Raw genomic sequence first — 22,665 nt, 5'->3', positions numbered from 1 at the left:
TACTGTGAAAGTACTTAGAGTTTTTATGCCTGTGTGTAGCTCACAAAGCTTTAGCTCATTGAAACCACATTCGTGTTTCCTTATCAAGGAGAATATTGAGTTTCATCTTTAAATCCCAAAGTTGGATATTGTTACCAATTTTATGAGCTTCTTTTCCAGCTTCTACAATCAGCCTTTTTTTTCAGCCACCTCACTTTTAATATTCCCAAAATTCAGCCAGCTCCATCTCTTTAATTCCTTACCCCACTTTTCTATCTTATGAACCACCCTAGTACCAAGATCAAGACAATCATGAGAAGACCACATTGCTTCAATCGTCTTTGTACACCCTTTATCTGAGAGCCACATTTCTTCAAATCTAAATGGCTTTAATGAGTGGAGACTTTCAATCCCATCCAGAACTATCCACAGAGGACAATGATCTAATGAGTTACAGGTGAGGTGATGCACTCTAGTCCCAGCAAAATGAAGTAGCCACTCATTATTTGCTAAAGCCTAATTTAATCTTTCCCAAACTGAATGGCCATCTGCAAAATGTTTTTGTCAAGTAAATTGGGAACCAATAAAACCGAGGTCCAAAAAACCGCACTCATCAATAGCCTCTCTGAACAGTTGCATTTGAGGCTGACCTCTGATGCTTCCTCCCAATTTTTCTGTACTTCTGAGTAACTTGTTAAAATCCCCAGCACAGAGCCAAGGAAGGGACAACTAGTTATTGAGTTAGCGCAATAGGTCCCATGATTCGAACCTCTTGTGAGTTATTGGTTCTCCATAAAAACCAGTGAAACACCAAGCATTCTCCTTTCCTTTGTTAACTATGGCATTGTACGAACCGAGAATAGCAGGCCGACCCCAAAATGCAAGCCCACTCATTGAAGTAGTCTCGGCCTATCTCATCCCATTCAGCCAAACTGTGTGGAGTTGGCCGAGCATATAAGTAAGTAACCCGAGGCATGCCATAAATAAGAGATAATGCCTTGGGGAAATCCGTCCATAGAGTAATAACCGGTGTCAAGCACGAGTTACTAGGATGTCATGTCAACAGCAAGAGGTGGGTCCCTTCTGACCGGTGATATGATATGGAGGGATCCACTGACATGTGGAATATCCTTTCATTATGACAACCCTACTGAGAGAAGGATATAAGTAAGGGAGGAGAGGTAAGAAGAAGGGTTTGGAAAAATTAGGGAAAGAGATATGAAAGAAGTAAGGAGAAATATATTCCGAAGAGGAGCAAATCCTGTTTGGATTTCAAAGGGTGATCTTGGTTTCTTGATAGCAAATCATGGCCAAGCCAAGATTATGGTAGTTTAACCCCAAAATAAAGCTAGGATTCAGTGCCTAACCTAGAGTATAAGTAAATTGTGGGTCCAAGCCCAAAAACCCAAGGTTATTGGGAATGGACCACCACAGGCATTAATGTGATTTTTTGAGAATGTATCGACATCTAAATTAATGGAATTCCTCTAGTATAAAGCTAGTCCTCCCCCTCTATTATTTCTTTCCACGAAATGTAAATTATCAAAATCCAAATTTTGCTTAATTTTTTAAGCATTGCTTCATTCGCCCAAGTTTCGGCTAAAAACACGATAAAGAAATCTTTTGCCTAAACTAAAATTCTAAGCTCCTTCTTTGTACATGAGTTCCCAAGCTCACAACAGTTCCAAACTAGACAACTTATTTCTCTCTCTCTCTCTCTCTCTCTCTCTCTCTCTCTCTCTCTCTCTCTCTCTCTCTCTATATATATATATATATATATTTTAAGTTTTACCTGTTATCACACCTCTATAACCTACAAAATTACATTAGGAGCCAGCTTGCGAAAATAACACACAACAACTAATGAATAATAAATGGGTCTAGTTAATGTGTGCCCTTAGGGCATACATTAAGCCATCTATTTTTGGAAATATTTTCTCAGAAATTAAAAAAGCTGTTAATACTTTTTTAATTTTCAAACAAATATTTCTAAAAATAATTAATTATTGTGTACCCTTAGGCGCACGTTAGCAAAATCCATAATAAATACTAGAATCTCTCTCTCTCTCTCTCTCTCTCTTCTTCTTTCTTCTGTTTTTTTTTTCTTTTTTCCTCATATTACACGGGAAACCCAATACCAAGCACCAATGAGTATTTTTCTTTAAAAAAAAAAATGCCAAGAGGGAAAAAAAATAATTGTTAAACAACAACCAACCCGCGAACAAGGCCGGTGGCTTGGACTATACATAGAATTACAGATAACAACGAACAAACCCAAACCCATATGATCCATTTCATGATAATGGCTCTCACAATGAAAGTACCACATCCAACAGCCGTGTGGTTTCCTCTAAAACCAACTTCACTCTCATCATATTCATATCCATCCCCAAAACCAATGAAAATGTCTTTAATAAATCTCAAAATTAATACTAATGCCTCTTTCACTGTCTCAGCAGCAGCCCAAGATACCAATAGAAAGCTCCCCATATTGCTTTTTGACATCATGGACACCATCGTTCGCGACCCTTTTTACCATGATGTCCCTGCCTTCTTCGGGTACTCATATTTTTCTTGCTTTTTTGTTTTTGTTTCAATTTGGTTTGCTCTAACTGTGTTTTGTATAATTTTCATTGTTTTGTGGGGTTGAGAAATCTGAATGACTTACTCAACTGGATTGTCTTTGTTTCTGATCAAAAGGGTCTTCTTCTTGTAGTGCCTACTATTCTATATTAGGAGAATTATGTACAAATCCCCCCACCCTTATTGTACCATCGAATTATTAAAAAAAGAAGAAGTTGAAGTCTTTTTTCTTTTGCCAGGATATAGGATTAGAATTCCTCCAAATGGATGACACCAGTAGTAATATTATATAATGTAATATATGCTATATGGTGAGTGAAAGAAACTTTATTAGAAGTTTATGAAGAATTCCAAAATTCACACACATCACACTTTAGACTTGTGTCATAAGGGATATGGAACTGTGACTTTAGTGATTTTCCACATTTTGTGATGCTCATTGTCTTGCAATGATGTCGACACATATGGTTGTTCAAAGCCAACATTGTGAGGCTGGTGGCTGATAGATATTACCAAAAGGTTCTCTAAAGAGAATAATAGAACAAGAGAAGAAGAGAAGCTAAATGAAGAGCAGTTTATGGAATTGGCACAAATTTTTTTCCTTGATATAATTGGCACCTTGAGCACAAACTAGTAAAAGGGGCACAAACTAGTAAAAGGGCCCTTTTTGTAGACACTAGCAACTTTGGCAGCTCATATAGGCGTCCTAAAAGCCACCCCAGTTGGCTTCATAGAACACTGGATTCACATTCTTTCCTTTAAACTAATGATACTTCTATTATTACTGTGAAATGAAAATGTTGAAACAAATTAACAACAAAAATTGTTGTGGGTGCCGCTAACAATTAAATCTTTTGAAGCTTAAGTTATTTTGTAAGCTAGATGCTTTGTTTCTAATTCTTCATTGCACATTTGGGTATCATAGTAGATATTGCATTAACTTTTGGTTGTTTTGACTTTAATGAAAAGTAGATTATGTTGTAAATTTCCACTTACTATGCTTCCTGCTTGCCAGAACATTATTTTTCTTAACATCAGACTCTTTGCATTTGTTGCATCAAGTCGGTGACTCTTTTCCAAACAAGATTGCTTGATGTAAAGGAAAAGCCGGTTCTTACAAGCCCTTCAGCACCTGTGTTAATGCAAGTATAATTGTGAATTTATATGAGACAGGGATGTTTTGACTTTTAAGAGGAAGGTTGATCTTTAATTTGGAATGAAGGAGTTTACCTTGAGAATTAATAGCAGTAGCCAGTTCATGTGTCTTTTTTCTTTTGATTGCATGCCTCATTGTATCATATCTGTTTCTGCAACATTTGATTGTATCATTTTTTTTTCTGCCATTAAAAAAAAAAAGTATCATATTCTTTTCTGTGATATTTGAGTACCTTGGCGTAGGTCCAGGATATTTATCTGGCAAGAATTTGATAGGGCAGATATCTTGATGCTAATTATGATCTGGCAAGAAAATGTTAGAGGCTTATAGCAGATATCTTGATGCTACTTTTGCTAGTTGGAATACCAAAAAAGTGCTATATTTACTTTCCTGCTTGCACTTGCAGTTTTTCCTGTATGAGTGTTAAAGAAGTGCGACAGTATTCTTTCTAATTAATATCTGGTTGAACTCCACCTAAGATTAAATGCTTTATTGATAAGAAAATCATTCATTAAATAAGTGCAGAAAGGGGTGCAACCTTAATACAAGGGATGTATATAAAAGAAACACATGAAAATTAAAATTAACACCTATAATTCAAAAGATCTAAAAACTCCAATGAGTTCAGAAAAGAGAGTGAGCTGGAAGGCTCCTTCCTGTCCTATCATATAGAGATCTCAAAAACAAAAGCTTATCCTTATAACCAGTGACTCAAACCCTTTAAAAGTGCATGTATTTCTTTCTCTCTAAAGGCATTACGGTATCTCTTAGACTCTTATTCTATTAGTTACATTTCCAGATGGTATTGGAAGATTTGGTTTATGTTATCATTTATCTCTTAGTTAGTTAACACTCAGTGGATGTCACTGTCACATGTTCTACTATGACCCATTTAATGAGTTAAAATGTTAATAGTATTCATGGGCTTATAAGATGAATTTTAATAATCAAGGTTTGACATATAATTGCTTCACATTCTAACTGAAGTTAGAAAGACTCTTTTAATTTCTATGATAATTCAGACTTTGCTTGATTCTTAAGATTCTGTAATTCATTTTATACCAAGATAATCAAATTCAGATTTTATGCTCAGGATGCCGATGAAGGAATTATTAGAATGCAAGCACCCAACTGCATGGATTGAGTTTGAGAAGGGGATAATTGATGAGGTATGGTTGGAACTAATGACTGATATTGAAAAGTATGTTTTTTAAATCATTTCTGCCTAAAATATCCATTCGTAGCGTAAATTACTTTGCACTATCTCATCAATTTCAAACATTAAAATGACAGCTAGCATAAATTTCAGTGTGCAATTAGGCCTTGAGTGCCTCAACAAAGTATTAAAAAGAAATGAAAGAATTTATTTTGTTTCTCTGGATTCTTGGAATCTCTTTGATTATTTTTATTTTTTACTTTTAACTTTTTAATGTTTACTTTTGTTTGTTTTTGTTTAATTGAAGTTAGGGTCTGCTGTATATCATTAAAAAGTTATTATATATAGCAATTTATGGGGATAGTATGTAGGAAAATTTGGGGAATTGGTCAATGTTTGCTTGGGTGGGTTAAGGTTTAGAAGTTTTGCTGATTTAGGGTTTAGAGTTGTAGAAGCAAGGACTAGGGCTCAAAATTGGCTAGGATTTTAATGAGGCTTTTTTTTTTTTTCTTTTTTCTTTTTTTCTGGATACATCTTAGGTAGGGGAATGAGGATTCTAACCCTAGAAATCTCCATTAGAAACACCCAGAAGTGCTAGTTGACCTTAAAGTCTTTTTTTTTTTAAAGTTTTAAATGGCTATATGATAAAGAAAGTACCTAAATTTTAGGGTTTGATAGGTAAGAGGAAAGCTTTGGTTTGAGGTTGTAAGGAAGAAGGAAAAAAGAGAAATTTATGGTGTTCAGGGTCTTTATGAACAGTATATAGGAACAATAGCACAGGAAAGAGATGAAGAAAAGTCATAAGAGAAAGAGAGAAAAGAATGCATGAAGGCCAACATGCCTCACTACTCAAACACTCAATATTCTTATAAATAAAGTCTATCTATTCTTTAAGTAAATTGAGCACAAATATATGTAGGATTAATTCTTGTACTAGTTATATTTGGACTCCTAGTTTGACTAGTAAACTAAAACTAATAAGGTAATACCTAATAAAAGACTAACTTAGGCTCCTTGAAAATTCTAGACTTAACTAAACTACCAAAATACCTACCCTTAATTTGCAGGGATTGTAAGAATTACATTTTTTCTCTTGAATACAAAATTCACTTTGAATAAAAACCCAAACTAAAAAAATGTTTTACTTCAATTGGACTTCCCATGTGGGCCATAAAATAAGTTTTGAATAGATTCCATGGCTGCATCACTCTCCCTTAGTGGGAAAAAACTTGGCCTTGGGTTTTAAAGCATTGGAGTATAAGAAGCCAATGAGCTCTAGCATAACCGGCAGCTCCTCCCCTTACAAGTGCTAAGTGGAGGATGGGGTCAACGGTTCAAGACCCAATAACATACTAGTTAAAATAAAATAAAGGAAAGCATTGAAGTGTAAGGGACTTTGGTGTAGGGAGGTCATAGGTTCAAGACCCAATAGCTTACTAATAATAAAAAGATCCTTGAAGACTTTGAATACAAAACTGTTTTAAGGATAATGAATTTTTCTTTCCCGCCACAGTATTAATTCTAGTGGAATGATAAAATCAATGCTTGGAAGACTTGTCAGCTTAAAATCCTTCTTGAATTGATCCATAGCAATAACATCAATATCTTTTTGGGCTTAACTTTTCCATGATCAGCCTTAGTCTCACCTTGCTCCTTTGTGGTCTCCGTTGTCCTTGTAATGCATTGTTTTGGTTGTTCTTGAAATCACATGTGGTGAATTATAATAAGCCTGAATTTCTCTCTTTATTGTAACACCTTGATGCATTGAACCACATCCAATTGAGGTTGATATGGCTGAAAAATGGCAGGGCCACACTCATCAGATTTTAAAGGGGTATTGGGTGCAATGATGAAAGCAAGGATAAACATGGGTTCAAATTATAATATACAAGTAATTGATCAATTGCAGTTGTATTAGGATAATTTACCAAAATAGCTACTGACAAATTATGCAAAGTTTCGTTCATTATGTAAAGTTCTTCCAACTTTGCTTCTATTGGGCACACTCTCTCATTGAATTGTAGCAAAGTTTTCTTCTTCCTTGAAAATCTTGAGAAAAACCGTAAAATCTTAAATTTAGTTCCACCTTGGTGATCACCATCTTGATTAAGAAATTTTAGCAAGCAGTGAGTGGAGAAAATTTCATTAAAGATCTTGTTATAAGATTTGGCTTTGTTACCAAACCAACTCCAAAAACGATTAGGGAATTTGTCTACAAGTGCTTGTGGTGGGAGTTTGGTAAATGTGTATTTCCAACCATTTGGTGTTAAGTGTTTTCTTGTTGGATAATAAAACTGGCTGCAACTCTTTGCTGGTTTTGTGATTTGTCAAGAGCTCCTATGATGCAAGAGCATCTAAGCCCGGTAAAGAAGTTCCACTAGTTTGTGATGCAAGAGGCAGTGAGAAGTATTTATTATATTTTATTTGATTTTATGTATCAAGGGAAATTCTATCATTTCTTAATATTCTGGAATTGGCTGTGTTTATAGTCCATTGGGTCTTACTTTAGTTTTATTTTAAGTTTGATTATTTCGTTAGGCTTAGTAGTAAAAGCTAAAGGAGTGCTTTCCAAATCAATTCCACTAACCAAAAAGAGTATCTGTAACCGATCTTGGCAAGACCCATGAAATCCCAAAAGATCTAAAAACCAAACTCCACAATTGATAGGCCTTTCCACAATGAAGTAGCAGATGATCTACCGTCTCCCCATTACACCGACACATAATGCACCAGTCAACAAAATCAAACCCTCTACCCTGCAGATTGTTGCTTGTAAGAATCTTATCCCAAATTACGGTCCAAACAAAGAAAGAAACATGCCAAGGAGCCTTAACCCTCCAAATACCTTTCCAAGGAAAAATAATGGGCAAGAGACCTCGTAACTTATTGTAAAACGAGCGGATTTCAAAATCTCCATTCTTCGTCAACTTCCATCTCATACAGTCTCCATTCTCAGTTGGAAGTAAATTAGAACCCAAAGTACGAAGAGATTCATCCACAACACCCATCTCCCAATCATTTGGTCTCTGAATGAAACAAACAGCCCAGCTTCTCCGTTCCTCTATCCCTATTCGTTCAAGAGAAGAGGCCATAGAGGCTTCTTTATTGGAAGCAATCCTAAACACAACCGAAAAGGTCAATTGGAATGGTGAATCCCCACACCATCGATTTGTCCAAAACTTCACTCTATCCCCCACCCCTACCTCAAACTGAACATTTTTGCTAAAACCTCCCAACCCATTCTGATACATCTCCACAAACTACACCCATGTACTCCTCTACCTAGCTTAGAAGTCCATCCCCCCCACTCTTCCCCAAACTTCAAAGCTACAATCCTTCTCGAAAACCTTGTCTCCCCATCCCTAAACCACCATAACCATTTCCCTAGTAAGGCTTTATTAAAAGTAGTTAATTTCTTTACTCCTAACCCACCATTTTCCATAGGTGCACACACCTCCAAATGTGTTTTGGAATCCCCCACAAGAAATCCCTTTGCAACTTTTCAATTTTATTGGCCAAATGCGTAAGGATTGTAAAAAGAGATAAAAAGTAAGTTGAAAGGCTAGATAATGTACTCTTAAGCAACGTCAATCTTCCACCTAGCCAACTTACGCTCAATTTTCTCCAAGATAGGGTTCCAAATAGTAGGAGACTTGTGGGAAGCCTCCAATGGCATACCAAGATATGTCATAAGCAAAGTCCCAATCCTACAACCCAAAATCTCTGCCAAGGCATGCACATTATGAACCTCCCCAATGGGAACCATCTCACTCCTCAAAACATTAACCTTTAATCCTGTCACTGCCTGGAAACAAAGAAGTAGCATCCGAACATGTAGAATCTGCTCCACATTTGCATCACAAAACAAAATCGTATCATCCGCAAACAAAATATGCGAGACACATTCCCCTTCACCCGCCTACCATCAGCCCTAAAACCACAAAGTAAACCAGCACCTTCAACTCTTTGCATCATCTTATTGAAAACCTTCATCATAACCAAAAACAACATAGGAGATAGCGGGTCCCCTTGTCTCAGTCCCCTCGAGCTTCCAAAAAAAAATCAGGAGACCCATTAACCAAAACAGAGAACTGAACTGTAGATATGCAAGTACAGATCCACCTACATCACTTCACCCCGAATCCCATTCTTTTCAGCAAATCTAGAAAAGCCTCCCCATTCACATGATCATAGGCTTTCTCAATTTCCAGCTTACAAATAACCCCCGGAATCTTGTTTTTCAATTGACTATCAACGCACTCATTAGCTATAAGAACTGAATCAAGTATCTGTTTACCACTCACAAAACTATTCTAAGAGGAAAAAACAACATAAGAGTTGATCCAAAACCTCTTTCAAGTGATTTGCCAAAACCTTAGCCAAGATCTTATACACACTTCTCACCAAGCTAATAGGTCTGAAGTCACAAATATTGGAGGCACCATTCTTCTTAGGAATTAAGGCTATGAAAGCTGCTTTAAGAAATTTTTCAAACTTACTATGTTCATAAAACTCTTCAAACACAGCTAAAACATCACTTTCCACAACTCTCCAACAATGATGGTAAAAGGCCATAGAGAAACCATCAGGACTTGGAGCTTTATCTCCTTCTAGCTCTTTGACAACTCGAAGTTTCTCCTTCTTTTCAAACCTCCGTTCAAGCCAGTCCCTTTCCAGCCCCAAAATCTGATCAAATTCCAAACCTTCCACAAAAAGGCCTCCACTCATCTATCTCCTTATACAGATCTTTATAAAAAAGTACTACTTGGTTTGCCACCTCTAATTCTTCCTCATAAATAACCCCATCCACCTCCAACGTGCTGAGATGATTATACCTTCTTCGGGAATTAGCCACCTTGTGGAAGAATTTAGTATTGTTGTCTCCTTTCTTAATGCAAAGCATCCTCGATTTCTGTCTCCATGAAATTTCTTCCAAAGAAAGAAGGTTCTCTATTTGAGATCTCACCACAACCCTCTCACTTAACTCCATTTCAGAGTGGCCAAACTCCCCTTCCTTAGCATCTAATAATTTCAAGGCCTCCAATAATTCTTTCCTATGACGACTTACATTTCCAAACTCACTACGGTTCCACTGAACAATGTCTCCTTTCAGAGCCTTCAACTTCTTGGCAAGCACATAACTAGGAGTACCTGAGAAAGAATATTGATTCCACCAAGAAAGAACCTATTTGTAAACCCATCCGTCTTTAGCCACGTATTCTCAAACCTAAAGGACTCTTCCCCCTCATTATCCCCCCTGCCTCTACTAGAATAGGGAAGTGGTCTGAAACAAAGCGAGGTAAAATCCATTGGGTGACATTTGGGTAGTGGTCCTCCCAATCATGAGAAACCAGAGCTCTGTCTATCTTAGACATCGAAGGCTGATCTGAAACACTAGACCAAGTATAACTCCCTCCATTCAATGGTCAATCTATCAAATTAAGCTCCTCAATAAACTTAGAAAAATTATGATTTAATTGTTATATGTAAGTTGAAGGTCTAGGATTTTAGGCTTCCCAAAGGCTATTATAAATAGCCTTTTTTGAGTCATTGTAGGCAGGCTTTTCTTATCTACTTCTTTAAATTTCAGATTTGAATGTTTCTTGAGCTCGGATAGAAATTAATATTTGATTTTTTAAACATCAATCCTATTATCCTTTTCTTTGCTTTAATCTTATTTGATGGTGGAATTTCTTTCTTAAACCTTTCTTCCGGACTAGACCTAAGTTCTTCCTAGTTCATCAATTGGTATCAGAGCAACAGGTCCTAGATCTATGCCACAAAATTTAGATATGTCTAAGATTGCAACTTTATGCTTTGGTTGTCATGGTAGAGGAAATAGTATAAATGAGTCGGTGTGATCACTCAACTGTCGTCTAACCACATCAATTTCGATATCTGTAAATTGTCACCTCATCTTACATTTCATTCTCTTCAGATATTTAGACACAAACTGTTTCCGCATGTGACAAAAACAGTTAGGCTATAATGTACCTTTATGAACCTGCAAAGCCCTTTCTTAGGATAAAACCTTGTTAAATAGTATCAATGTAATCTTTGGCACAACCTTGTTCTTCTAAATACTTCATGTCAGTTTTTGTGTAACAAATGTTATCTTACTATCTTTTAGGTGGAACTAGCCAGAAAATTCTTTAAAGATGGAAGATCTTTTGATTTGGAAGGTTGGTGAGAATTTCTTATTCCTATTTTTGATCTTGTCGTGTCTGTCATGTTGGTATTATAGTGCATTAACCCTATGATTTTTTGGAAATTCTGCTGGATTTGGAACATTCTCTGATGCGGACCCCAGATTTAGGCCCAAATCACATGGCTAGATGTTGAAGGCGGAAGGCCTGCTACAAGCTGGCCCAATTGATTAGATAAATCTTAGGGAAAATACATTTTTGGTCCCTATACTATAGCTCATGAGCGATTTTAGTCCCTTAGATGACATGAACAAACTAAAAACTGACATGTCATCACTCTATTAGACACATTAGGGACTAAAAATGATCATGGGCTAAAGTTTAGGGACCAACATTGATTTGGCCAAAATCATATTTAATTTAGGAGTTTCAATTTTATTGTTTATTGTAATTGGTTGTATTCTTTTCTCATTAGGATAATTAGTTTGGAACTCTATTTAAGGAACTCAGGGATAATTTTTGTTTAAATTTTGATTGATGAATAAAATCTCGTGGAAATTTCTAATGGCCTTGGGCTAACTCCTACTAATCCTTGGTGTTGACTCCTAGGTTGTCCTTTTTCTACTGTTTTACTTGCGTTGTTGCATCTGTTTTATCCTGCATCAAAAACCAGGTGTTTGTCTAATATTCAGAACTAGTCTTGTCATAGCTTACCACTTGCCCAGCCTTTGTCCTTTTTGTTGCGTAAATCACTATGTTTTTTATTCTTTAATGTCCATTACGGTACTAACTTACCCAGAAGAATACTACATATTTGGCAGCTTTTACCAGTAATGTCATTGCATGCTTCCAATGCCAAATGCGGTTCAAGTTGTAACTTATGTGGGGTTATACCAGTAAGTCTTGAAAATTAGATTTGAGCCTTATCCTGTTTGATACCCTCTTTCCTAGGTCCAGTGTAACATATGGTACAAGTTGTAACCGGCAAATTTTTGACCTGTTGTTGAGCCTGGGTTATACTGTCAGACATCAGAGAACACTGTTCATTATTGGCAATCTCTGAAGTGACAAGCTAACAATGAATATAGAGAATTCTGTTTTCTTTGTACTGTCCAAGATATATTTATGTTTACATTTTGTGCATGCGAAATGTCAATATGTAACACTTCGTTTAGGAACAATTATATGTTAAAACTAAACTATCCAATTAAATCGCACTTTCAATTGTAATATCCAGCACAAATTTCCTTTATTTTATGACTTGTACAAAATAAATTACTTTAAAGAGACTTCCAGAATATCATATTCTCTCAGGTTTAGAGAATCCCTGCAGGTTATTGTTCAAAGTTGGTCATCTTTTGGTATATTATCATGATGGGCATCAGAAACAATTGCTTTTTTTTTTTTCTTTTTCTTTTTTTTTCCTGATGTTAATTATATATAGGGTAAATTACATATTTGGTTTCTATCCTTTACGCTGTATTTCAATTTGGTCCAAAACTTTTTAATTATGTTAATTTGGTCTCTAACCTTTTGGTATCGTGTCAATTTAGTCTCTGCTGTTATCTTTTAGACTAAATTGACACGACATTGAAAAGTTAAGGACCAAATTGAAATATGGTTCGAAGAATAGGAACATATATGTAGTTTAACCTTATATAAATTTGTACTTCTAGAATGTGCTCCATATTTCCTTGTTAAAATGCTATTGGAGCAGATTATTGGAAGTGGAACAAGGTGCTAGCTTTGGTATTATATTCTAATCATATTTTTTTATTTATGTTGATAATATAAAATGCATATACTTATAATAAAAAAAAGAAGAAAATATAAAATGCATGCTCATAGAACATGCTGCATATTGTTAATCTGCTCTTCCTTCTTGATCTTAAAATGGCCACATTCATCTATTGTTTCAGGTCTCAAAAATTGTATGAAAAGAGGATATTCCTACATAGAAGGTGTTGAAGAATTGCTTCATGCTTTAAAACAAAACTGCTATGAAATTCATGCTTTCACTAACTATCCAATCTGGTACAATAAGGTTTTTTTTAATATTATTTTTATATCCAGTGAAGTAGTCATCTTTAATTTAATATTTTTTTTTTTGAAGGTACAAAATGATCGAGGACAAGTTAAAAATTTCAAGATATTTATCTTGGACATTTTGCTCATGTTCAAGTGGTATGTTAATTAATTAGACATGGTTATGACTCTCTCTCTCTCTCCTTTTCTTGTTGTTCATCATCATGAACAACTTGTATTCTTCCTTTCTATTTTCTTTAATAATATTTCTCAGATTACCTATAAAAAAAACAATGATGACTCTCTCTCTCTCTCTCTCTCTCTCTCTCTCTCTCTCTCTTATGCATGTGTGTTTTTCTAGGATTTATAACTTGTTCTGGATTAGAAAGAATATAGAAATTAATAAGCACCAAGTCACCAACTGCTATCTAAAGGTCGTACCCAATGCATAAAGCTCCTACTTATTTGGGCTTGGGAGAATCATTGGTAGACAGTCTTATGCCTAATTTCACCAACCATTATCTAGGTACTAGAGATGAAGAGATTAAATTTTTTTTTTGATAGGTAATCAGAAAAATATATATTAAAGATAAAACAATAAGAGAAAAGTACAAGATATTCATGATGATGAACAACAAGAAAAAAAAAAAGAGCACACAGCATAACACAAAGAGGGAAATCAGGAAACTAAGCTAAGGGAAAACATAAACTTAGAGAGAGAAGAACAATTAGTAAAACCCCAACAACGAGACCACTCCAAAAGACTGCAAAGATAGCAAACCTGCCACCGAACCTGGCATAACCCAATGAATACCAAAAGCCTGAAGCATAAAAGACCATAGGGAATGAGTAATAGGACAATGAAGAAGAAGGTGGTCTACCGACTCCCATCACAGCAACACATACAACACCAATTAGCCAAGGGACGACCCTTAAGCATTAAATTATCCAAAGTGAGGATCCGACCATGAGCAGCTGTCCACAGAAAGACCGCCATGCGCTTAGGAATCTTTGGTTTCCAAATCCCCTTCCAAGGAAACAGAGAATTCGAAGCACCCCGAATTGCATGATAGTAAGACTGAGTGTCAAAATTACCATCACCTTTTAGCCGCTAGCAAAGAGTATCTCTCCTCTCACCCCGAGGAATACGAGTTTGGATAAGCTGAAGCAGAGAATAAGATGCAGCCAACTCCCAATCTTCAAAAGCTCTATAGAACTTTAAATTCCACACTCTAGTAGTACCCTCTTCTGGAATCCACAAGACCTCAGAGATGTAAGCATCCTTGACCGCTGAGCACACATAGAGCTCAGGATAGAGATCTTTTAGAGTATTATCACCAATCCACCTATCATGCCAAAAACGGATACGAGTGCCTTCGCCCACTACAAAAGACAGATACTTAGAAAAGCTCTCCCACCCTTCATTAATGCTTCTCCATAGGCCACACCCATAAGTCCTCTTGTAGACTTTAGTACTCCACCCCCGTTGACCCTCGCCATATTTAGTGGAGATAACTCTTCGCTAGAGATGAGTAACTTCATGACTATATCTCCATAGCCCTTTCCCTAATAGAGCTTGATTAAAAGACACCACACTGCTTATCCCCAATCCACCCATCTCAACGGGTAAACACACATTTTCTCAAGCCACCAAAAGATACTTGAAACTCCCCTCAAAGGACCCCCACAGAAAATTCCTTTGAATACTTTCCACTCTAGCAGCCACAGCTTTAGGAATAGTAAAAAGAGATAGAAAGTACGTTGGGAGACTAGAGAAGGTACTCTTTATTAGCATGAGTCTACCACCCTTAGATAAATAGAGGCGCTTCCACCTAGAAAGTTTCTTCTCCATTTTATCCAAAATAGGATTCTAAATCGAAGCAGTCTTTAAAGAAGTTCCCAACGGCATCCTCAAATATTTCATAGGCAACCTACCCACTCTACAATGAAGAATATTGGCCAATGCATCTAGATTATTCACCTCCCCAGCAGGGACAATCTCACTTTTCCTAGCATTAACCTTCAAACCCGTAAAAGCCTGAAAACAAGACAACACAACCTAATGGACAACAACTGTTCCCTAGAGGCATCACAAAATAAGATAGTGTCATCAGCAAATAACAGATGAGAGATACACACACCAACAGAGTTCACAGCTCCCACATGAAAACCCCGAATAAGGTTACACTCCTCAGTCTTCTTCAAAAGTCTACCTAAGACCTCCATTATCAAGAGAAACAAAAGCGGGGATAGAGGATCCCCTTGTCTCAACCCACGAGAGCTTCCAAAAAAGCCTTTAGGGGATCCATTAACCAAGATTGAAAAACAGACCGACATAACACAAGCCTTAATCCACCCCCTCCATTTCAGCCCAAAACTCATCCAGCCCAACAAATAAAACAAGGCCTCCCAGTTCACATGGTCGTAAGCTTTTTCAATATCAAGCTTGCACACCACACCCGGTATTCTGCTCTTCAACCTGCTATCCAGGTATTCATTTGCAATTAGCACTGAATCCAGAATCTGCCTTCCGCCAACAAACGAATTTTGAGACTCAGAGATGAGATTATCCAAAACCACCCTCAACCTATTAGCCAACACCTTGGACGACAGCTTGTACACACTACCCACCAAACTGATGGGGCGAAAGTCCTTAATGTTAACGGCATTACACTTCTTAGGAATTAAAGTGAGAAATGAAGCGTTCATAGACCGTTCAAACACAGAGTGTCGATGAAAGTAAACAAAAAAATCCATGACATCCTTTTCCACCACACTCCAACATTTGTGAAAGAAAGCGATGGTGAAACCATCAGGATCAGGGGTTTTATCACCCTCCGTCTCCCTTAACACCTGGAAGACTTTCTCCTTCGTGAACTCCTTCTCTAAAGATAAACTCTCATCCTCTTCAATACAAGCAAAATCTAACCCATCCATAGTAGGACGCCCCACCTCAGTTTCCTTATACAGCCCTTGATAAAAGAGAACTAGCTGAGAGCGTACATCATACTCATTCTCATAAAGAACACCATCCACCTCAATCCGTTTAATTTGATTAGCGTTTCTATGAGAGTTTGCTAATCTATGAAAGAACTTAGTATTATTGTCACCCTCCTTCACAAACTAAGCCCGTGACTTTTGCCTCCAAGAAATCTCCTCAAGAGAAGCCAACTGTTCTATGTGACCTTTGAGTTGAAGGCGATGAGTCTGCTCCTCGTTTGAAAGACCCACCAACTCCTCTCTCGCATCTAAACCCATCAGCTTAGTCAGCAAGTTCTTCTTTCTAAAAGCCAAATCACCAAACTCCTCCCTGTTCCACTTTTTTAAATCCGCTTTTAGAGCCTTCAATTTTTGAGCCAAAATGAAACTAGGAGAGCCCGCAAAATTGTACCCATCCGACCATTGCTTAACTCTATCAACAAATCCCTCAACTTTCAATCACATATTTTCAAATTTAAAGGCACTTTGCCCACGACGAATGACACCAGCTTCCACCAAAAGTGGGCAAATTTCAGTGCATTTTCAAATTCACATTTTCACATGCTGCGTTTTCTCAAACACTGGTTTTTTGAAACTCATGTTTTCAAATAACTATCCTAAATGGACTCTAAATCAATGTTCATATGAAGTCCTGCATAGCCATTGGGGGAAAATTTTATCGTTTAATTTGAATATTTATATATTAATTAATTACTATTGTTGTTATTATTATTGCTAAAATGTTTTCTGGTTTAAATGCTAATATTTGAAGAGTTTAGGACATCTGCTATATGGAAATTTCCCTAACCTGCAAAGAATGATCCTTTTACCACATTTTCAGGAAAGAGGAAGCCTGATCTTAACTTCTATTTGGAAGTTTTAAACCTTCTTAAAGTTAATCCAGCAAACTGTATCTTCATTGATGACAGGTTATATTCTTTTTTATTATTTAATATTGGACTTTTTTGTGTTGCGATCATAATTTCATTTATGGAAAAGCTATCTTCTGTATACTAGAAATGAGCCCTAAATTGATATTTATTGTCTCATTTTATTGTATTAGAATTATGGTACTAGAAATGAGCCCTAAATTGATGTTTATTGTCTCATTTTATTGTATTAGAATTATGGTTAAGTGATTAAATTCACTAATTTCTAACAGTTTAAGTTTTTGGAGAGAGGATAATTTATCATGATATCATAACATAAAGCCTTGAGTTTGATCTCAATTTCTACTCTACCTTCCATTTAAAATGTTAAAAATCTCATGCGCTGGGCTTTAACTTATTAAGGGAGAGTTTAGGCACCACATGTGGGGAGAGTGTTAAAATTATGATTGAAAGATTAAATTCGCAGTTTTCCAATAATTTAATCTTTTGGGACATTCTGTAATTTATCATTTTGTATGGTCCGTTAAATAAAATTGCGCTAATTCTTTTGGAATGACAAAGCTATTGATTATATAGTTTGGGATACTGGTTGCAATGGTGCTTTCTGGCTGCTCAACCATTAATGGGCACTTAAATATAAATCATTTTAGCGCCAGTCCAAACCTCCGATCTGAACCTAATGGTTTGACCCTAGTTGCAGGGTAGGATATTACAAATGGCCACAGCTGGATATATTAAATTGAACCAAATATAAAATAATTACTCTAATTTCTTCATCTTTAAACCCAATTTTCTATAGTTTTTCTGAATTAAAGGCTGTAGAGAAAATGAGAACTGAAGTTCAAATTCTGGCTCTTTCTCAAGCATGAACCTGATTTCCATTGCTAGTCTGTTTTATTTCCTCTCCTAATTTGGAGCAATGGCAAATGCAATGGTGTTGGATGGTACTGCTAATGCTTCATACAACGCCAGAGAGTCGTTGGATTAAATGAACTTAAATTTTTTTATGCTTCTCTTATTAAAATTATGTTATGGACTCCATTCCAGGTTGAGAAATGTAGAGGCTGCTGTGGAAGTTGGCATCATTGGTCTACATTTCAAGAATGCACACCTGCTGCGTCAAGATCTCTCTTCAAAGGGAATTGAAATTTCAGAAGATAAAAATCAAGAACACTCGTCTTGATTTCTAACTTCTTGTAACTCTCATCATTTGAATATTTACCATTGTTACATCGCTCTATGGTGCTTCTTCTTTCATCTTTTTTTTTTTTTCTTTTTGTTTTAAAATTAATTCTCGGGGTTGGTGATCATTGGAAGAGATAAAAATTGCAGTGAATGATTCTTTGTAAAATCGTTAATGGAGTCCTAATCCTTCAATAAATTTCACTCTTAGATTCTTAGTGAAAGGGTGACAACTGCACAATCCTAACTTCGGTTGGATTATAGTATTTAAATAGTTGGTTACCTATGCGATGTACATAAAAAGTTTTATATTAATATGATTTTTATTCTTTCTCTTTTTTATTCTAGCATTTAAATATAATTGTGTATGTATATAAAACTATATATTCTAGTATTAAGTATTTATTATGACTGTGTTTATATATAATATTATATATTTCTTTCTATTATTTTTTTAAAATTATATGATTTGCCAAAATGTTATTTCAAAGGTTTAAATATATAATACAATTTAATTTCAATTAAAGATATATATTAAAATAATGACTTGTAAAATTGTGCAGTTTCAAAAACTTATGCCACAATGTTATGAGATCAACCAAAGGTTAACCTGTTTTGGTTTTGTATATTATAGATAAATATGAGGTGTATAAACAATAAAACATGGCATAGTTGAACTGTAGCAGCAAAATTTGCAAAATAATATTATTTTAATAAATATTTAAATTGGTAATATTTAAAGTTATTTGGGAATCTAGTTTTTTATTTTATTTTATAAATATAAGTGTTGAAATCGTGATTTTAAAACATAATTTTACTTAAAATTCAATCAATTTAGCTGAAATTATATTTTGAAAACATAATTTAAGGTAACACAACTTTGTTACTAAGAAAAGACAAAACACAACATGCTATGTGTTTTTTTTTTTAATAAATAAATAAAACCAACAAACCCAACATGAATATTCTGTGTTCACTTTTATTTTATTTTTGGGTAAAACCAACTTTCATTAACATTTTGTTTGTTTCCATGTTAATATTTTCTAGGAAATGAGTTATTTTCAAAAGTTACTTTCATTAACTTCCTTTTATTTATTCGGCTGTGTGATAGAATTGTTTTCTAGAAAAAATTATTGGAAATTAATCTCTAAAAAGTAAATCATACTTTTTATGTTGGCTAAAGATAGTTTTTCTTTAACTCATTTTTTCTAATACTAACAAATACTAGAAAACGCAAAAAACCATCTTTATATAAGGTTTTCCATCGAAATAAACGGAACATAAGAGAAACATCATCATCATCATCAAGATCAATAGCTTCACTTTGAACTTCACTTTCACTAGTAGTAACACTAGTGCTAACATTCCCAGTAACCATGGCCTCCAACTCTGGTTCATCAAGTGTAAGGGCTGCATTCTCTAGAATTCCAGCTCCTCCATGTATGTCGCTCTCATTCCAAGAGTCTCCTGCAATATCCCACATCTTTGTTTCTCTATTTATGTACTCCTCATTGTGCCTTGACAAGAGTCGAAGATTAGAATGCACATATACCAAATCCTCAGCGCGTGCAAGAGCCATTTTGTTTCTTTTTAAGGATGAATGAATTTGTATGTGCTCCAATTCCTCTCAACACATGCGGATGAACAAGATTGTCCCAGAAGTTTAAAGGCAAGGGTTTGAAGAGTTGGAAATGCGGAGCCATGGTATTGCCACCAAACCAAAGGTTGTAAGACCCACCTATCTGTCAAGGCAGCTGGTGAAGGAAACCTCTCTCCTGAAAATGCAGCAAACTCAAATTTCACCACATTTAATTCATTCACATCTTCAAAGTATCGATCCAAACACTTGCTCATTTCCATAGAAATTTCATGATCTCGACGTGGAGGGATGCGTTTTGAATTCTCTGAAAGCCATTCAATGGAGTAATACCTAGAGTTAAAGATTAAAATAAATATATAAATGAAACGTGTGTTTTACTAGATGGGGGAACTAAAGAAAATAGAAAATAAATGTACTTACTTAGGATTTAAGGAATGAGCCAAGCAATGTAGTGGTATACAATTTTTAGTCCATCGATCAATGAATATATCATACACCACACTCCAAAATGAGCTATACTCATCATCTTCCATGCCTTCGTGCCAATATATTGTTGCCTTCACCTTCTCTATCATTGAATCCCACATCTCATACACAAGATGAAGACAAGGCTTATCAGTGTCAGCTACTCGTAGCATATCATAAATAGGTGCTGTGAATTCAAGGATATAATCAACACTATCCCACCAAAGATCACTTAGAATCATCTCTTTCACCTTTTGAGCTTTTCCAACATCATCCTCCCTATAAGAAGCCCATTGCTCACTAATAGCCATAGTTTGAAGGCATCTTTTTATCAACTTCAACATTTTTAGCATTATAACAACTGAAGCAAATCTAGTATCAGCAACTTGGAGCAATTTTAATGGACAAAATTCATTAAAAATTGCCAACCTCAGTGAATGGTTCATGATAAAAACACGTATGAAGGATGCATCATCAGCAATACGTGTAATCCAACTACATTCTTCATATGTAACTTCATTCTTTTCAGTGTTTTTTGCTGCACAAATATTCTTCAAAGCTAGATTGAGAGTGTGGACAACACAAGGTGTCCAAAATATTTTGGGATACTCACCCTCAATAAGAGCTCCAACAGACTTCATCACATTAGCATTATCAGTGATGACTTGGACAACTTTGTCATGTCCAATCTCTTTTGTAGCATCCCTCAACACCCCAGCAATATAATGTTTGTCTTTGAACTCACATGACCCATCAATTGCCTTTATAAACACTGGACCCCCATCTGATACAGCCATAATATTAATAAGGGGCCTCATTTGTGGATCTAACCATCCATCAGAAACTATATTTACACCATTTTCAAGCCAAAAGTCCTTAATTGGTTTCAAAAAGTTATCAACATGAGCCTTTTCTCTTTGCAAAAATGTTGTTCTCAAGGCATTGTATTCAGGAGGAACATAACCTGGAATGCTATGAGTAGCGGCATATGAATAGGAACTACGATAATATGGGTTCCTTGCAAAGTTAAACGGAAGCCCACTGGTGTAAAACATCCTACCAATTCTACTATCCAATTCATGTCTAGCATTATTTTGGTATACTTTCTCTAGCGTAGGATTCACAACCTTCCTCCTCTTATTACCATCAAAGGGATTTGTACTATCACTCTCTTCCTGTGTCCGAAATGAGGGACTATTCCCAATAGGCCCACGGCCTGGGGGAGGTGGGGGTAAGGGAATTTGTCTTCTCCGTTCTCTCTCTAATTTATCATTCTCAACCTAATCATGCATTCGCTGCATTTCCAACCTATGGCTCGGTTTCACACTAGGGCATACTTTAATACATTTATTAACAATTTTTAATAGATGAGCCTTAACCCTAGAATAGGATCCCAAATAAATGTTACCACAATAGTTGCACTTAAAGTGTGTGTTTCCACCTGATTTAACAGTAGAACCAGACGGTTTTTCTATTTTAGTCACATACTGCCAAAGAGGAGCTTCATCATTTGACACTTCTTCATTAGATGAAGGTGAACTTTTTGTGCTAGTAGCTTCATCCATTGCCAATTCAATAGATTCAATTTAACCTACAAATAATTTCCAAATATATAATAACTATTAACTAAATAAAAAATCAAACTCCAGTGTCACAAGACTCACAACATTACACAGACTGACAGATAGCTTATATAAAAAAAAAAAAAAAATCAAATCACCATAGATTCACAATACTCACAACACAATCAACTATTAAGTATTAACTATTAACTAAAAGTGTGAGTGTGAGAGCTATGATACTTGAGGGGAGACGGAGAGCAGGGGAGACGGAGAGTGAGAGCGAGTTGAGACAAAGAGTAGGGGAGACGGAGTGGAGCGCTGAAGGCAGAGAGTGGGAGAGAGCCTAGCACAGCACGAGCTAAAGGCAGAGAGTGGGAGAGAGGTAGAGAGGCGCAGAAATATGAAGAGGGCTGAGTGACTGAAGGCTCTGACTGAATTGAAGTGAAGAGAAATGAGAGTGTATAATAGGGTTTTGTTTTTTTCCAAACGGTGCGTTTGCACCTTTTTTTTTCGGCCAAGCTAAACAGTGCGTTTCACACCTTCTGTTTTTTTTTTTTTTGAATTTCGGTTGCATCGGCCGATTCGCCCCGGTATCGGTGGTTACACTCGATACGGACTGATTCGGGCCGAATTAGCGCCGTGTTGGCGCGAATCGAGGCGTATCGCGCCGAAAAAAAAAAAAGGGGGCAGCGGCGTCGCCTGCGCGTCCCCACGTCGGGCCGCGTCGAATGCGGGTGCGGCAGCCCAAACGCCGCGTCTGTGCTTCCTAGGACGTAACTAACAAATTTTTTTGCTACATGCATGCAAATTGTTTGATAAATTACATTAGTGTTTTGTTCTTTTTCCACAATTTGGTTTCTTACAATGTCGTTTTTCAGGTTTAATAAGTTGACATATGTACACCATGCTAACTTAAACTTGCATATGCCTTACATAAAAAAG

The 22,665-nt window shown here is 36.1% G+C and overlaps 2 protein-coding genes across 2 annotated transcripts; one reads left to right on the top strand and one right to left on the bottom strand.

Annotated features, from left to right (window-relative positions):
• The first annotated feature begins 2,195 nt into the window (after positions 1 to 2,195).
• LOC142606683 (flavin mononucleotide hydrolase 1, chloroplatic) lies at positions 2,196 to 18,176 on the top strand. Its single transcript, XM_075778019.1, is given in 7 exon segments — positions 2,196 to 2,538; positions 4,812 to 4,887; positions 11,005 to 11,056; positions 12,940 to 13,130; positions 13,132 to 13,204; positions 16,866 to 16,953; positions 17,962 to 18,176. Coding segments are annotated over 7 exon segments (891 nt in total). The 5' UTR covers positions 2,196 to 2,263; the 3' UTR covers positions 18,098 to 18,176.
• A 1,510-nt stretch (positions 18,177 to 19,686) lies between these two features.
• LOC142605813 (uncharacterized) lies at positions 19,687 to 21,726 on the bottom strand. Its single transcript, XM_075777250.1, has 4 exons — positions 21,603 to 21,726; positions 20,775 to 21,422; positions 20,117 to 20,546; positions 19,687 to 20,026 (listed from the first exon to the last, which is right to left on the bottom strand). Exons 1-4 carry the CDS (start codon positions 21,724 to 21,726, stop codon positions 19,687 to 19,689), a joined length of 1,542 nt encoding a protein of 513 aa, XP_075633365.1.
• Between the last annotated feature and the right edge of the window lie 939 nt (positions 21,727 to 22,665).

This window comes from Castanea sativa, chromosome 8 (genome assembly GCF_040712315.1).
Source record: "Castanea sativa cultivar Marrone di Chiusa Pesio chromosome 8, ASM4071231v1".
Taxonomy (NCBI): Eukaryota; Viridiplantae; Streptophyta; class Magnoliopsida; order Fagales; family Fagaceae; genus Castanea; species Castanea sativa.
Note: the sequence above shows the minus strand (reverse complement) of the source record. Positions and strands in the feature narration are given on the sequence as shown.

What these genes read in the sequence shown, in the direction of transcription:
- LOC142605813 (XM_075777250.1), bottom strand. Translation starts at nt 21,726, where the DNA reads ATGGATGAAGCTACTAGCACAAAAAGTTCACCTTCATCTAATGAAGAA. An exon ending in TGGTTCTACTGTTAAATCAG is followed by an intron (nt 21,423 to 21,602) that starts GTGGAAACACAC and finishes ATGATAAATTAG; the next exon opens with AGAGAGAACGGAGAAGACAA. An exon ending in GCTCATTCCTTAAATCCTAA is followed by an intron (nt 20,027 to 20,116) that starts GTAAGTACATTT and finishes CTTTAACTCTAG; the next exon opens with GTATTACTCCATTGAATGGC.